Genomic DNA, 12964 nt, shown 5'->3' on the forward strand with positions numbered 1-12964 from the left:
AATGTCAAAACATCCAAAAAAGCTGCAAATCACACATCTACAATAAGCTGTCTTAATCAGTAAAAACACCAGTATTTGGCAGAGGTATCCATAATACAAAAGACAGTAGTAGGGTGGAGAGCTGCAGAATTCCCCTTTTCACTACTCACACAGACTAAAAAGAATGCATATAAATTCCCCTGTCCTTCAATGCCATGTTACTTCACCACTGTATTGCTATAAAACACTGGATTATGGTAATTCATAGTTAAAAAAAAAGCACCTGCCTCCTAACATTTGTCCTATTTGTATTACTAAAGCAAAACTTCAAGTCATTAGCACATGCTGCAAATGCCTAAAAAAAATCACTAAGCAATTCAAAACCACTTTCAAAGGCTATATTCAGCCTAAAATGTAACACCAGGGGCTCATATAACAAATCTATCACACAACTCTTAGGGATTAGAGGTGTGAATGACTGTCTTGAAAGATTACATAAATAAAACTCAAAATTCCCTCTTTAAAATCTTCATTAGTTGATTATATAAAGTATCAGTCAACTTTTGTGGATGCTGTATCTAGAAGTTTTGTTACAATGCATAATACATAATAAGCTAGGCAACAATTAGAAAACCTGCTACTGCACAGCTCTAATTGGATCCCAGCTTCCTAAGTGTTCTTTTTCTGCTGGGCAATATTTAGCTGACCTTTTGCAATATGAAAAATATTGTTTTACTGACCTTGTTTATTGCATGAAAACAGTCCAACAATGTCAGATGAAAACTGCAAGTACCAAAGGAAGCATCCCTATAAGATATGATGACCAAAATGGTAAAATTATCCCATTTTAATCCAAGTAAAACTAACTGAAGATATTTCTCTAAAACAAGTTTAAAAAATTGCTTCAAGTTAATTACTACTTCAGTGAAATAATTATATCAAATGATTACTTCCTTTCCCCCACCTTGCATCTTACAATAATAACATAAAATAAGTTATGTTAACAGATGATCCAAGAGTAAGATTACTCCAGTTGTAGTTTTGTTGAAGCTCACATGTCCAATTTCTGACGTGAAGATTGAAGCTAGCATGTTTCAGTGTTCATGTCAAAGAACAGACAACACAAACTCCTTGTGGCAAAAGCTAATGTTATTAGTATCATATTCTAACATACCCTCTTAGAAGATTTTCTTCTGAAGTACACTTTTGAAAAAGTCAAATTTTCATACACTGCAAATTTTTTCTTCAAACTCAATTTAAAACAAAAAAAGATGCTGCGCAGATGCACTCTATGTATACATGAACAGCATCTTCCTACTAAAACTGTCAAGATACACATTTGTGTACATACATTAAAAGACTTTTCTTAAGATGCATAAAACAGTTTATGCTTAAACATGAGGAGAAACTGGTTTTCCTTAAAACCGCTTCTTTCAGCTACTATTTTTAAAATTCTGTTGATCCAGGAATTGCATGTTCTTTGTATGTGACCATTATTAGATTCCATAAGCACTGCAGAGTAAGCATTCTACAGGAATACTATAGTCAAGTCAAAAAACAAGTTTAAACTGAATCTACATCAAAGAATATTATGTCTTGGCAGAACACCTTCTTCTGAGACCATGCAGCCCTCATCAGCAAAGAATCATTAATGTTTCAAAAAAGTACAAAATATATCATGTTCAAATTTCAACTGAGAGGAGGAAGAACTTCTGAAGAATCTGGATGGCTGCCTCTACAATTTGTTTGTATCCTTTTCCTCCCTAATGAATCAGTGTGAAAGGTGGAAAAAAAAATCAGCAGAAGGAGAAAATAACAGAACCCCATTCAGGTAAAAGAGAGGACAGGTAAAGGTGACATTGTAGTGGGTGTCTGTTAGGCCACCTGACCAGGAAGAACAAGTGGATCAGGCCCTCTACAGACAGATAGGAGCAGCCTCAAATTCGCAGGCCCTGGTCCTCATGGGGATCTTCAACCACTCCAATATCTGTTGGAGGGACAACACAGCAGGACATAAGCAATCCACGAGGTTCCTGCAATGAACTGGTAACAACTTCCTCCACCAAGTGATCTGGAAGCCAATGAAGCACAGCACTCTGCTGGACCTCATAGTCACCTGCAAGGAGGTGCTTGTTGGGGACGTGAAAGTCAAAGGCAGCCTCGGATGCAGTGACTATGAGATGGTGGAGTTCAGGATCCTAAGGGCAGGAAGGAGGGTAAAAAGCAAGCTGACAACCCTGGACTTCGGGAGAGCATACACTGGCTTCTTCAAAGATCTGCTTGGAAGAGTCTCATGGGATAAGGCCCTGGAGGGAAGAGGGGCCCAAGAAAGCTCATTAATATTTGAGGATCAGCCCCTTCAAGCTTAAGAGCAGCTTATCCCAATGAATATGAAGTAGGCAAAAATGCCAGGAGGCCTGCGTGGATGAACAACGAACTGCTGGCCAAACTCAAACACAAAAAGGAAGCATACAGCAGGTGGAGCAAGGACAGGTAACCTGGGAGGAATATAGAGACATTGTCCAAGCATCCAGGGATGAAGTTAGGAAAGTTAAAGCCCAAATGGAATTGAATCGGGCCAGAGATGTCAAAGAAAACATGAGCAGCTTCTTTAAGTACATAGGTGACAAAAGAAGACCAGGGAAGATGTGGGCCCACTGCTCAATGAGGCAGGGGACCTGGGTACACAGGACATGGAAAAGGCTGAGGTACTGAATGCCTTCTTTGCCTCAGTCTTTGCTAGCAAGACCAGCCTTGAGGAATCCCAGGCCCCAGAAACCAGGGGGAAAGGCTGGAGCAAGGAAGATGTACTCTTGGTGGAAGAAGATCATGTCAGGGAATATTTCTGCAAACAGGACATACCTAGGTCCATGGACCATGATGGGATGCATCCATGAGTGCTGAGGGAGGTGGCTGATGTCATTGCAAGGCCACTCTCAATAATCTCTGATCAATCATGGCAACTGGGAGAAATGCCTGAAGACTGGAAGAAAGCAAATGTCACCCTCAACTTCAAGAAGGGCAAGAAGGAATCCCCAGGGAACTACAGGTCAGTTAGCAACATCTCAATCCCCAGAGAGGTGATGGAGCAGCTAAACCTCAAAACCATTTCCAGGCATATTAAGAACAAGAAAATCATAAGGAGTAGTCAGCATGGATTCACCAAGGCAATGTCATGCTTGACCAATTTGATAAACTTCTACAATGAAATGACTGGCCTGGTAGATGAGGGGAGAGCAGTGGATATTGTCTACCTGAACTTCAGTAAGGCCTTTGACATTGTCTCCATAAGATCGTCACAGACAAGCTACTGATGTGTTGGCTGTTCAAGCAGACAGGTGGACTGAAAACTGATTGAATGGCTGGGCCCAAAGGGTGGTAGTCAGTGATACAAAGCGTAGCTGGAGGCCAGGAACTAGCGGTGTACTCCACGGGTCAATACTGCGTTTGATCCTGTTCAACGTCTTCATTAATGATCTGGATGAAGGGGCAAAGAGTTCCCTCAGCAAGTTTGCTGACGACACAAAACCAGGAGTAGTGGCTGATAACGCCAGAAGGTCATGCTGCCATGCAGAGGAACCTTGATAGGCTGGAGAAATGGGCTGACAGAAGCCTCATGAAGTTCAACAAGGAGAAGTGTAAAGTCCTGCACCTGAGGAGGAATAACCCCAGGCACCAGTAAAGGCTGGGGGCTGCCCAGCTGGAAGACAGCTTGGCAGAAAAGGACCTGAGGGTTCTGGTGGACATTAAGTTGAACATGAGTCAGTAACATGCCCTGCGACAAAGAAAGCTAATGGTATCCTGGATCACATTAGACAAAGTATTGCCAGCAGGTTGAGGGCGCTGATCCTTCCCCTCTCCTTGGCACTAGTGAGGCTACACCTGGAGTACTGTGCCCAGTTCTGGGCTCGTCAGTGCAAGAGAGGTTTCGACATAATCGGAGAGAGTCCAGAAAGTGCCACAAAAACGATTAAGGGATTGGAGCACCTCATATAGAAGGAAAGGCTGAGAGAGCTTGGACTGTTCAGCCTGGAGAAGAGAAGGCTCAGGGGGGACCTTATCAATGTATATAAACACCTGAAGTGAAGGTGCAAAGAAGACAGACCCAGGCTCTTTTCAGTGGTGCTCAGTGACAGGACGAGAGACAATGGGCACAAACTGAAACACAGGAGGTTCCCTCTGAATATCAGGAGCCATTTTTTTACTCTCAGTGTGACTGAACACTGGAACAGGTTGCCCTGAGAGGCTGTGGAGTCTCCATCCTTGGAGACATTCAAAAGCCATCTGGACATCATCCTGGGCAAATGGCTCTAGGTGGCCCTGCTTGAGCAGGGATGTTGGACCAGATGACCTTCAGAGGTCCCTTCCAACCTCACTGTGATTCTGTGATTCCATAAGTGAAAAAAGAAATTCTTTGTATCCTGCTAACAAAAGTTTTCATGTTGATAATGACCCTAAGTAGCAACTATCTGAATGACTTTGTATTATTCTATGGGAAGGTACTGTTTTTACAGAGATGAAGATCCTAAAGGAAGAGAGCCCAGACCAACATCTCAGTTGATCATTAGTGTAATCTGAATTCCTCTAATTGCACCAGGTTTAGCTGCACGAGTAAACTCAAGAAAACGGTAAAGTTTGCAGACACTTTAGCAGACTGTATTCTTTATCCCAGAGGCTGGACATGTCTTCAGAAGTCAGCTCTCAGTAAGTCTTATTACATAACACAACTTTTCATTTCTTTCAGCAGTGCTGTTGAAGTGATGGTCTGGGAATTTGGGCAGGGCATGCAGGGTATATGACCTGGGTGAAAAACTACTAACTCCATCACCCATATACGCCTTTATGATATTTAGAAACAAACTTTACAGTCTTTCTAAGGACGACTTTTGTTCTTCTAGGAATATAAAAATGGAGTTTAAAAGTGAGAAATGGGATGGTGGAAGTATGCAAATAAAGAGAGGTGCTACTACACCATTATACTACCACATTAGTGGTACCACATTACACTGTGGTGGTGGCAAGTGGGAAGTAACAGAAATTCAAATTATCAAAAGCCCATCTCTTGGCAAAAGAGCTAGAAAACACAAACAAGCAAGGACTGAATTAATCACCCCATAACAATATATTTGGACAGTAAACTGGCCTCCTAAAAAGTTTTTTGGCCATTCTTTTCTGCATATTGTGGCAGTCAATGGAATGTTAGTTTAGTCCAACTTTTAGAAACTCTTGTTTGGAAGAAATTAAGAAGTAGTTCCTCTGCACGACGGATCAATTTTATTTCCTACATTAAGCAGCACAGCATATACCACAAAGAGAAGTCTGGGGTTTGAAACAGCTAGGACTACATTCCCTCAGGGTCAAGCAACCATGAACCAATGGTTTTACACATTTCCTCATTGGTAAAAAGAAATACTTCAAATTTACACTAAATCATTTGAGATTAGCTAGCATTCTTTATGCACAAAACAGTATTTGTGGGTTGCTGCATACATTCGACAAGTGGGAAAAATGGAGTGCTAAAAGTATTACAAGCCATTTGTGATGAATGACAGGTATTTTGATACATTTCACTATCAACTACTGGCACTAAACTAGACTGCCAAGTGAGAAGCAACGTAGATCAAAAAGCTCAACAAGAGTGCATAAAAAGCAGCATGGCTCCTTCACCTTCTGTCAGTACACTTCAGTTCCAGCTGCTAACACCCCTGTTCAGCAGCCTGCACTTAAAGGTCAGGCAGTGAACGTGTCACGTGTTACAACTTCAGCAAAAGAAACCCCCAAATTAGTACCGATAAATGCTACATTCTTCCTCAAAATATCGAGGGACAGAAGTTCTAACAACTTGTTATTTACCTAAAAGGAAGATACGAAATGCTTCCAGCCAGTATAAGCCTGTATACATCTTCTGGGGATTCTCTCAGGTATATTATCTATTTTTGTGGAAAAAGACAGAAAAGAAAGTAGAATTATTATTTTAAGATTGATATTAAGAACTTCAAGTCACTTGTTTACTACAGAAGGCATAATTAATTATCACAGAGCTCAAAAGTGCTGAGAAAGGGTGGCATTAAGAACAAATGTATGCAAGTATGCAACAATAAGACTAACATAAACAACATAAAATCCTGGTCAACCTAGAGGACTACATATTTTTCAACAAAATGTACAGATTTCTGCAGGAGTTGTTCAACTATAGGCTACAGTGAGAAAGCTTCTGTCCGTCTGGATTCTTCTGTGTTTCTACTGCAACTCTGCTGGACCAGTTTGTAGATTTTTTTTTTTTTAATTAAGCTTTTAAGATGTAAATCAAAACACAAAAACCCACAGAGATATCAGGAAAGCTATGAATCATCTGGTCTACAAAACAGCGTGTACACTCAGCAGACGAGATTAAAACAGTAAGTCGCGTATGTTTTGATTTTCCTACAGCAGTACATTTGCATTATTCCAAATTCCTTCCTTGTGAGGCAGTATCCAGTAACTAAATCCAGATGTCATAAAGGAAAAAAACAAAAGAAATCTGTAGCTTCAGAAGCAAAATCCTAAGAACAGAATGAAGTAACATACCTGAAGCACTACGTATCAAACCTTCTACTGTCAAAAACACTCAGAAAAGAATTCACAAAGGACCAGCTCATGACAAATCTCCATATGGTCTTCCAACGTGACATGTCTGATCCCTCTTGGATAGCCTCTAACACTAAGGTCTCCTTAAAGAATACCGTAAAACTCCTCTTTTATGCAAATTGTATCTTCCAATACCATCAAACACCATCCCCAGCATGGCCAGGAGATAACAATTGTTAATAACAAGCTGTCATTAACAGGACAATATTCAGCAATTTCAAATTAATACTTTCTCTTTAAAACAGCATTAACTAAGTTTTAACACACTACAGGAAGTTTTTTTTTTCACTAATGTTCGGTCAAATTGTTTACATCTCTTACATTAAAGACCTTTTGCCTTAGAGGTTTTTTGAAAGTAAGAATCCTAATGAGTATTAATTAAATATCCCCCAAAAATCTAAGTGTGGAATTTTTGCTTTCTGTTCTTTTGACGTTTTTTTCTTTTAAAAGTTGGCATTGCCATTCAAATTTCCTTGATGCTGCTGCAAAGCCAGCTTGAACAAATGGCTTGACATACCTTCAACATCCTCTCTACACACACACACGCGCGCGCGCGCGTGCACACATTCTTGTGAGGTGAGAATGGGAGGTGGAACAGATGTTGCTAAAAAAACCAACCAAACAAACAACAAACACAGCTTGAAACATATCCTAAACAGACAGCTAGAACATACGTGGCAGCAAGTGACCCCTTTCATTTTCCCTGATTTGATTACTGTGTTAAGTATTTTCTGAGCATTCTTCCTGTGCAATTAGCAAAACCAAAGAAAAAAAATCTGTCTTGTTTAAGTAGTTAAGTAATGAAAACTGCATGTTTTGTGTGTGTGTGCTTTCACTGGGAAGGGGTAAGTGACTTTTGCATTTATATTTGCAAGCATACACCCAGAAGAAACAAGAGACTTAAAAGGCCCCCAAAATATCACTGAATAGCTGCTCCTCAGATGCCAGAGTTCACTTTTCTGTTCTGCAGGCATATTCATTGCCTGGATTGGATACAAAAGTTATGTTCCAAGAAATTTCAAGTTGTGTGCTTTGGTACAGTCATACTTTGCATCTTGCTGCAGAGTGAACATATTGCTAGCAACCATATAAATCTAGCACTGCTTGCTTATCAGAGAAAGAGTCCTGCCCCAGAAAAACTTACAAACCAGAGACATGAAATGGCATTAGCAAACAGAAGGTAATTAAGCAGCAGAAACAGAGTTTGTAGCCAGAAACGAGTCACCTGGAAAAAACCTGGGATTCAGTGCTGTAAGGCTGGGTAACATACAGACAGTACTACTTGTACATCAGGCAAATAGAAACACAGCTAATACTAGCTAATCCTGTAAGCACATGTAGCTCAGAAAGACCAAGGATTTCTCCTGTATCTCAGCTGACCTTTTACCAGCTTCTTAAAGAAAACAAGCTTCAATGCAGAAGCATTTGTTTGCAAGTGTAACAGCTGCAAGAGGCACATTTTCTCCATAACATTAAGTGTTGTATTAAAATAAGTCTAAATAACATTATGGTATACCAAAACTTGTTAGGTCTTAAGCACAGGTCCAACTTCTGAAATTACATTACCAGTGAAGTTGCTAGAAACATCATTGTAACATACATGCACATGTGTATGGACTTTCCTTAACAGAGTTCTATGAACACTTGCTATGTACAAGGACACTTTAAAAAGCCAACCTGATTTTGACACAAAAATCCAATGTCTACCACCACTTAGTACGTACAAAAAGTGCGCTGCAAGAAGATGGCATTCTTCAATGTGGACAAGCTGCTAAGCAAAAACACACAGTCCTTCCTGTACAACTGAAGCAATATACAGTATATTCACTGAAGAAGGAAGCTCTTCGAGTTGGATTTCTCAGAATTTTCTGAAACAATGAGAGACCCTGCTACACTTCAGCTGTGATACTACTACGCGCACAAGATATGACATGTGAACAGTTGCAGAGACAGCAGTTGATGAAATGGTCAGATGGTGTTGTCAGTGAAAAGTAGCTTACAGAAAAAATTAGGTTAGTACGACGATATCTGGACAGGTGCAACGGTATGGAGTGCTTCAAAAGGGAAGAATGGCGTTCAGTCTCTACATGGAACAGGAAAGACCATAAACAGACACTTACTTCACAAGGAAAGTATCCTGGCAGCAACACAACACAAGAAGCTGTGACAGTCAAAGTGGAGACAGGATCAGTTTCTCTTATAGCTTAAGACCGTAAGAGAGCACCCAGCTGGAAATCTTGGATGCAAGCAAGGCTGGATGGAGGCTGAAGATGGGTGAGCCTGGGTTCAGGTTGTGGGTGAACCAAATTCCAGAGACGGAAGCAGGTAAGGGAAGGAGTGAGGGAAGAAGTAGCAAAGCCCAGGGAAGCAAGAGACGTCAAGGCAGCAGAGGCCACATCTGCATTAGGAGGTGGCGTGCACCAGCAGAAATGCATCTGTTGACTGAGAGCCAGCACTGAAGATCTGACATCCACACTATGCACTTTCAGCAGCTTTTTACCTTAACAGCTAGTCCTAGGCTGGTCCTGTGGACTGAACACCCATTACCTGTTAGGATTGCTCCTAGACTGCTCCATGAAGTGAACCAAAATGCAGTGAGCAGGGTTTAAGGAAAGATTCACTTCAAAAACATATTCCTGACACAAACTGAAATGGAAACTACATAACACTTTTTGTGACCAGGAAGAGGCCACTAAAGTCTTAAGGATTAACAATTTCATTGGAATGATGTGGTGAACAAAGGACTAAAGAAAGCCAGTAAATGAGAAAGCAATAGCGATCAGGGAGATCTGTAGTAGAAGCGTTGAAAGAGAGAAGGACTTTCTAAGGCGGTAAGCAAAACTGAAGTTTCAGAAAAGAAGAGAATGGAAATATTGATCTGATGAATAGCAAAACAAGGATCTATTTGTAAATTCATGAGGGATGTACAGGGGGAAGGAGACGAAATGGGAAAAGACATAACCTCCAGAAATAAAGATATACAACAGCTAAAACCAGTTTCTCCAGATGCTGATTGTAAGTTATGTTTCTGCTGTGCTTTCTAAGATACAGAAACTTTCACAAATAAAGTTGCTTTCTTAAGTTAATGCCAATAAAGCAGCCACCAAGAAGTACTATTAAAAGATAAAAAGCATTAAAATAAATTTCAAGCAATGATATTAACTGTTATTTAGCAGGAGTGGGCATTTTCTGGGATGGTTTTTGTCCATTCTTGTATATACAAATGCATAAAAGTCTATTAGAACCTTATATTGATTTGCCAGGGGGCTCCTTTCCTGCAGGTCAGGCAAATATCAAAAAAAAAAAAAAGCAGCTTTTTAAAAATCTTAGAGAATTCAGCAGACCTGAAATAAATCATCAACAAGTACAGTTGCATCGGTTTTAGAATTTTCCTACAATCATATGCAAGTGCAGATGGGTGTACATACACATCTACATACACATCTACATACACACACACACAAATACACATGGAAAAACTCTTAAAATCCTTTAAAAATCTTTTACTCAAGTACCTTCCAGGAAAATTGTTACTATAAGGAACTAACATCTATCAAGCCAAAATAACATACCGTTTTATCACACTGTGTAATCACTTGTGTACCAACAATTTAGAAATTTGCTTTCTTTATGCATACAAAAAAAAAAATCCTACTGAACTTCAAAATACAGCCAGAAATTTCCGATTAGCAGTTGAACCATTAACATTGCTCTAATCATCCTTTTCATTTAGGACATCTGTTTCTAATTAAGGGACTGCAGGCAGCTCTGTGAACGGTCAAGAACCATCCAAGCGTTGAGTACTGGGAAAGGTGCACTCAAGCACTACTGCTGCCAACATCGCTGTGTAGTCAAACAGCCGCTATAATGTTCACTGAATGAAATAGAAGGGCTTGCAGGACTAGGCAACAGAGTTTTTATTTATGAGCATTTAAAATCAACCACAGAATGAGAGTTCTTTTAGCAAGCCATGTTATTGTCTGATTCATATTAGTGTTTTCAAACCAGCCCTATTTTTTAAACAAAGGTTTCCTAGATTAGCGTTACAATCATGAAAATGGTATTCACAATAGGATGAGAAGCATTCCTGATAGAAAAGGAAAGGAGGCTCTGATTGAAAAAGGCATCTTAATCTTCAATACATGGGACTGCCAAGTGAAATAGTAATGCTGCATGCAAGACAAAACATGTTTGATAATAATCATCTATGACATAACTTGTTGCTTTTTCAGGAAAATTAAATAGCATATTTAAATATGGTGTACTGTTAGAAACTATATCAACTGAAGTCTATAAGTAGCACTTTAAATTCACATCTATGATGTGCTTAGTGTAATCAAGTTTATCCACCTGCCCACCCTTAACTGCAAAATCTACTTAAGGTTGCTACCTAAATCACACATTTTACCAACCATACTGACTTAAAAGCAAGAAAATAATGATTCATTTTAAACTGCTTACAAGCAAATTTCATGTGATACAACTACGTTCCAAAAATGTCACTCACCCAAAATAATCTGAACTGCTGTAAACGGCAAATAATCACAACCGACCCATTCTGAACAAATACAAATAACTACTGTGTGTGAGCAGACTCCAATACAAGCTCACACACATGCATAATTTTACTATAACTTAAATGTATTAAATATTTTATTTCATTAAAACCTCCACTGGATATACTAGTCAGTTAATACATTAAATTTTCTAACAATATCCCTTAGAAGAAAAGGTTAAATACAGCAAAATTAAAATAGAAATATATTAGAATAAAAAGCTTCCTGTATGGATTTGTGGTGTACTGAAGAAATGCACACGTGGCCAACAGTCCCTTCATTAGCAGAAACACAGTCATTAAGCAGATAAAAGTGGCAGAGAGGGAATAACTGCCTGTCTCTGGCAACTCTTTGTTCATCATAAACAAAAGCAAGAAACTTCCAATTACCTTTTAAACAGTGGAGGGGAGTTATAGAAAACCCTATTAGCTGGGAACCGACTGGGCTGGGCACATCAGTACTTCACCACAGTTAAGAAAGCAAGCTAGTACTGTAGTGAGGGACCCTCAAAGAGCAACCCTTCTTCTCCTATGGAGACAAGCAGTCTGGTAAGAACATCGTTAGGAATAACCTAGTACAAACAGCAGGAAAAGCTGCCGTCATGAAGACTAATCACGATTTCCCAAATACAATTCAGAGAAGGTAGCTTTTTAGAGGACACAAACACAGAGAAAGCAAAAAAGACTCGAGGCAACTTTTGCTTAAACAAAAGGCCAGGGCTTTATTCATCTTGTCTCTGCCACTGGCTTGTCAAGCACAAGCACCTCTCACCAAAACGTAGCTGAGGGTAAACACAGTTTACCCACCTGTAATTTGAGTGTTGCCGCAGTTACCCATTTACCACCACTCAGCCTGGACCGCTAAACAAACAGGTTTGTGTGCTTTCCCACGGCTTAGCCAGAGATAATTCTGCAAATGCCACAGTAAGAACTGAGCAGTTCAACATCCCTCAGACGGGTGCTAGCTGCTTCTGCAACCTCCAGCTTCTACCCAGCCATTAGGCCCACAGCTAGGAAGGACACTAACAAATGAAAAGGCAAAAAAAACAGTACTACGGATCAGAACAGATGAAGGAAACGCTGCTTACCCTGAAGAAAGAAGATGAGAAAATAGACAAAGTACAGAGATGAGTCCTGGAGAAGGTGACCTGAATTACAGCAGTTCATGGGGCGGTACCCTCGGAGGGTCACCCTCCAAGTACATAATTAGTGCCAGGCCTGAGAAAAAAAACACTGTTACTAAGTTAATGCAGCCAAGGGTAGAGGGGGAATTGGGTGGACAGGGCACAGAGGGTACATTGTCTTTCTTAATATAGCAGGAGCAATGATGAAAGAAGCAGACTTTCCTCACCCACAGCCAAGTCCTGGCGAAAATCAAGAGAAGCCACTGTAGAGATCAACTCAGAAGATCACTGCTGCTTTGGTAGAGTGGTAAGGCCTGAACAGTGCAGATAGCTTCCAAGGAAAAGCAATTTTTCTTTAAAAGGTGAAGAACAAAGGGTTTTTCCCCCACCCCCCTTCTTTCCCCTCACCCCCTCCACCCAAATAAAGTGTAAACATTCAACCCCAACACACTGAATTCTGGCTACCCTTTGTGCAGCTGAACGTGCCAAATTTATGCTAACCTACACAGAAGAATATTATTCCCATTATGCGGTATATCATCTGTAAAAATGAAACAGAATACAGAATTAAAATAGATGGAAGATGAACAATAAAGGGATTAAGATCTAAACTGTTAAGATTTAGTCTAAAAAATCATATTTTATTCTAAAACTACATATATAACAACGTATTTGAAAA

The 12964-nt window shown here is 39.9% G+C and overlaps 1 protein-coding gene across 12 annotated transcripts in view; it reads right to left on the reverse strand.

The window, feature by feature from the left end:
- CDC14B (cell division cycle 14B) overlaps positions 1 to 12964 on the reverse strand; it is a 48517-nt gene that overhangs the window by 21262 nt on the left and 14291 nt on the right. For 10 of the 12 annotated variants that reach the window (XM_082336528.1, XM_082336519.1, XM_082336518.1 and 7 more), the window contains 2 exons: positions 5833 to 5909; positions 720 to 786 (listed from right to left, as the gene is read on the reverse strand). The exons of 1 other annotated variant lie outside the window; for it this stretch is intronic. In XM_082336528.1, coding sequence (XP_082192654.1) covers positions 720 to 786; positions 5833 to 5909 — 144 coding nt within the window. The remainder of the gene's footprint in view (positions 1 to 719; positions 787 to 5832; positions 5910 to 12964) is intronic. One more of the 12 variants, XM_082336522.1, reaches the window with a different exon arrangement.

This window comes from Platalea leucorodia (assembly GCF_965183815.1).
Source record: "Platalea leucorodia genome assembly, chromosome: Z".
NCBI classification, from domain to species: domain Eukaryota; kingdom Metazoa; phylum Chordata; class Aves; order Pelecaniformes; family Threskiornithidae; genus Platalea; species Platalea leucorodia.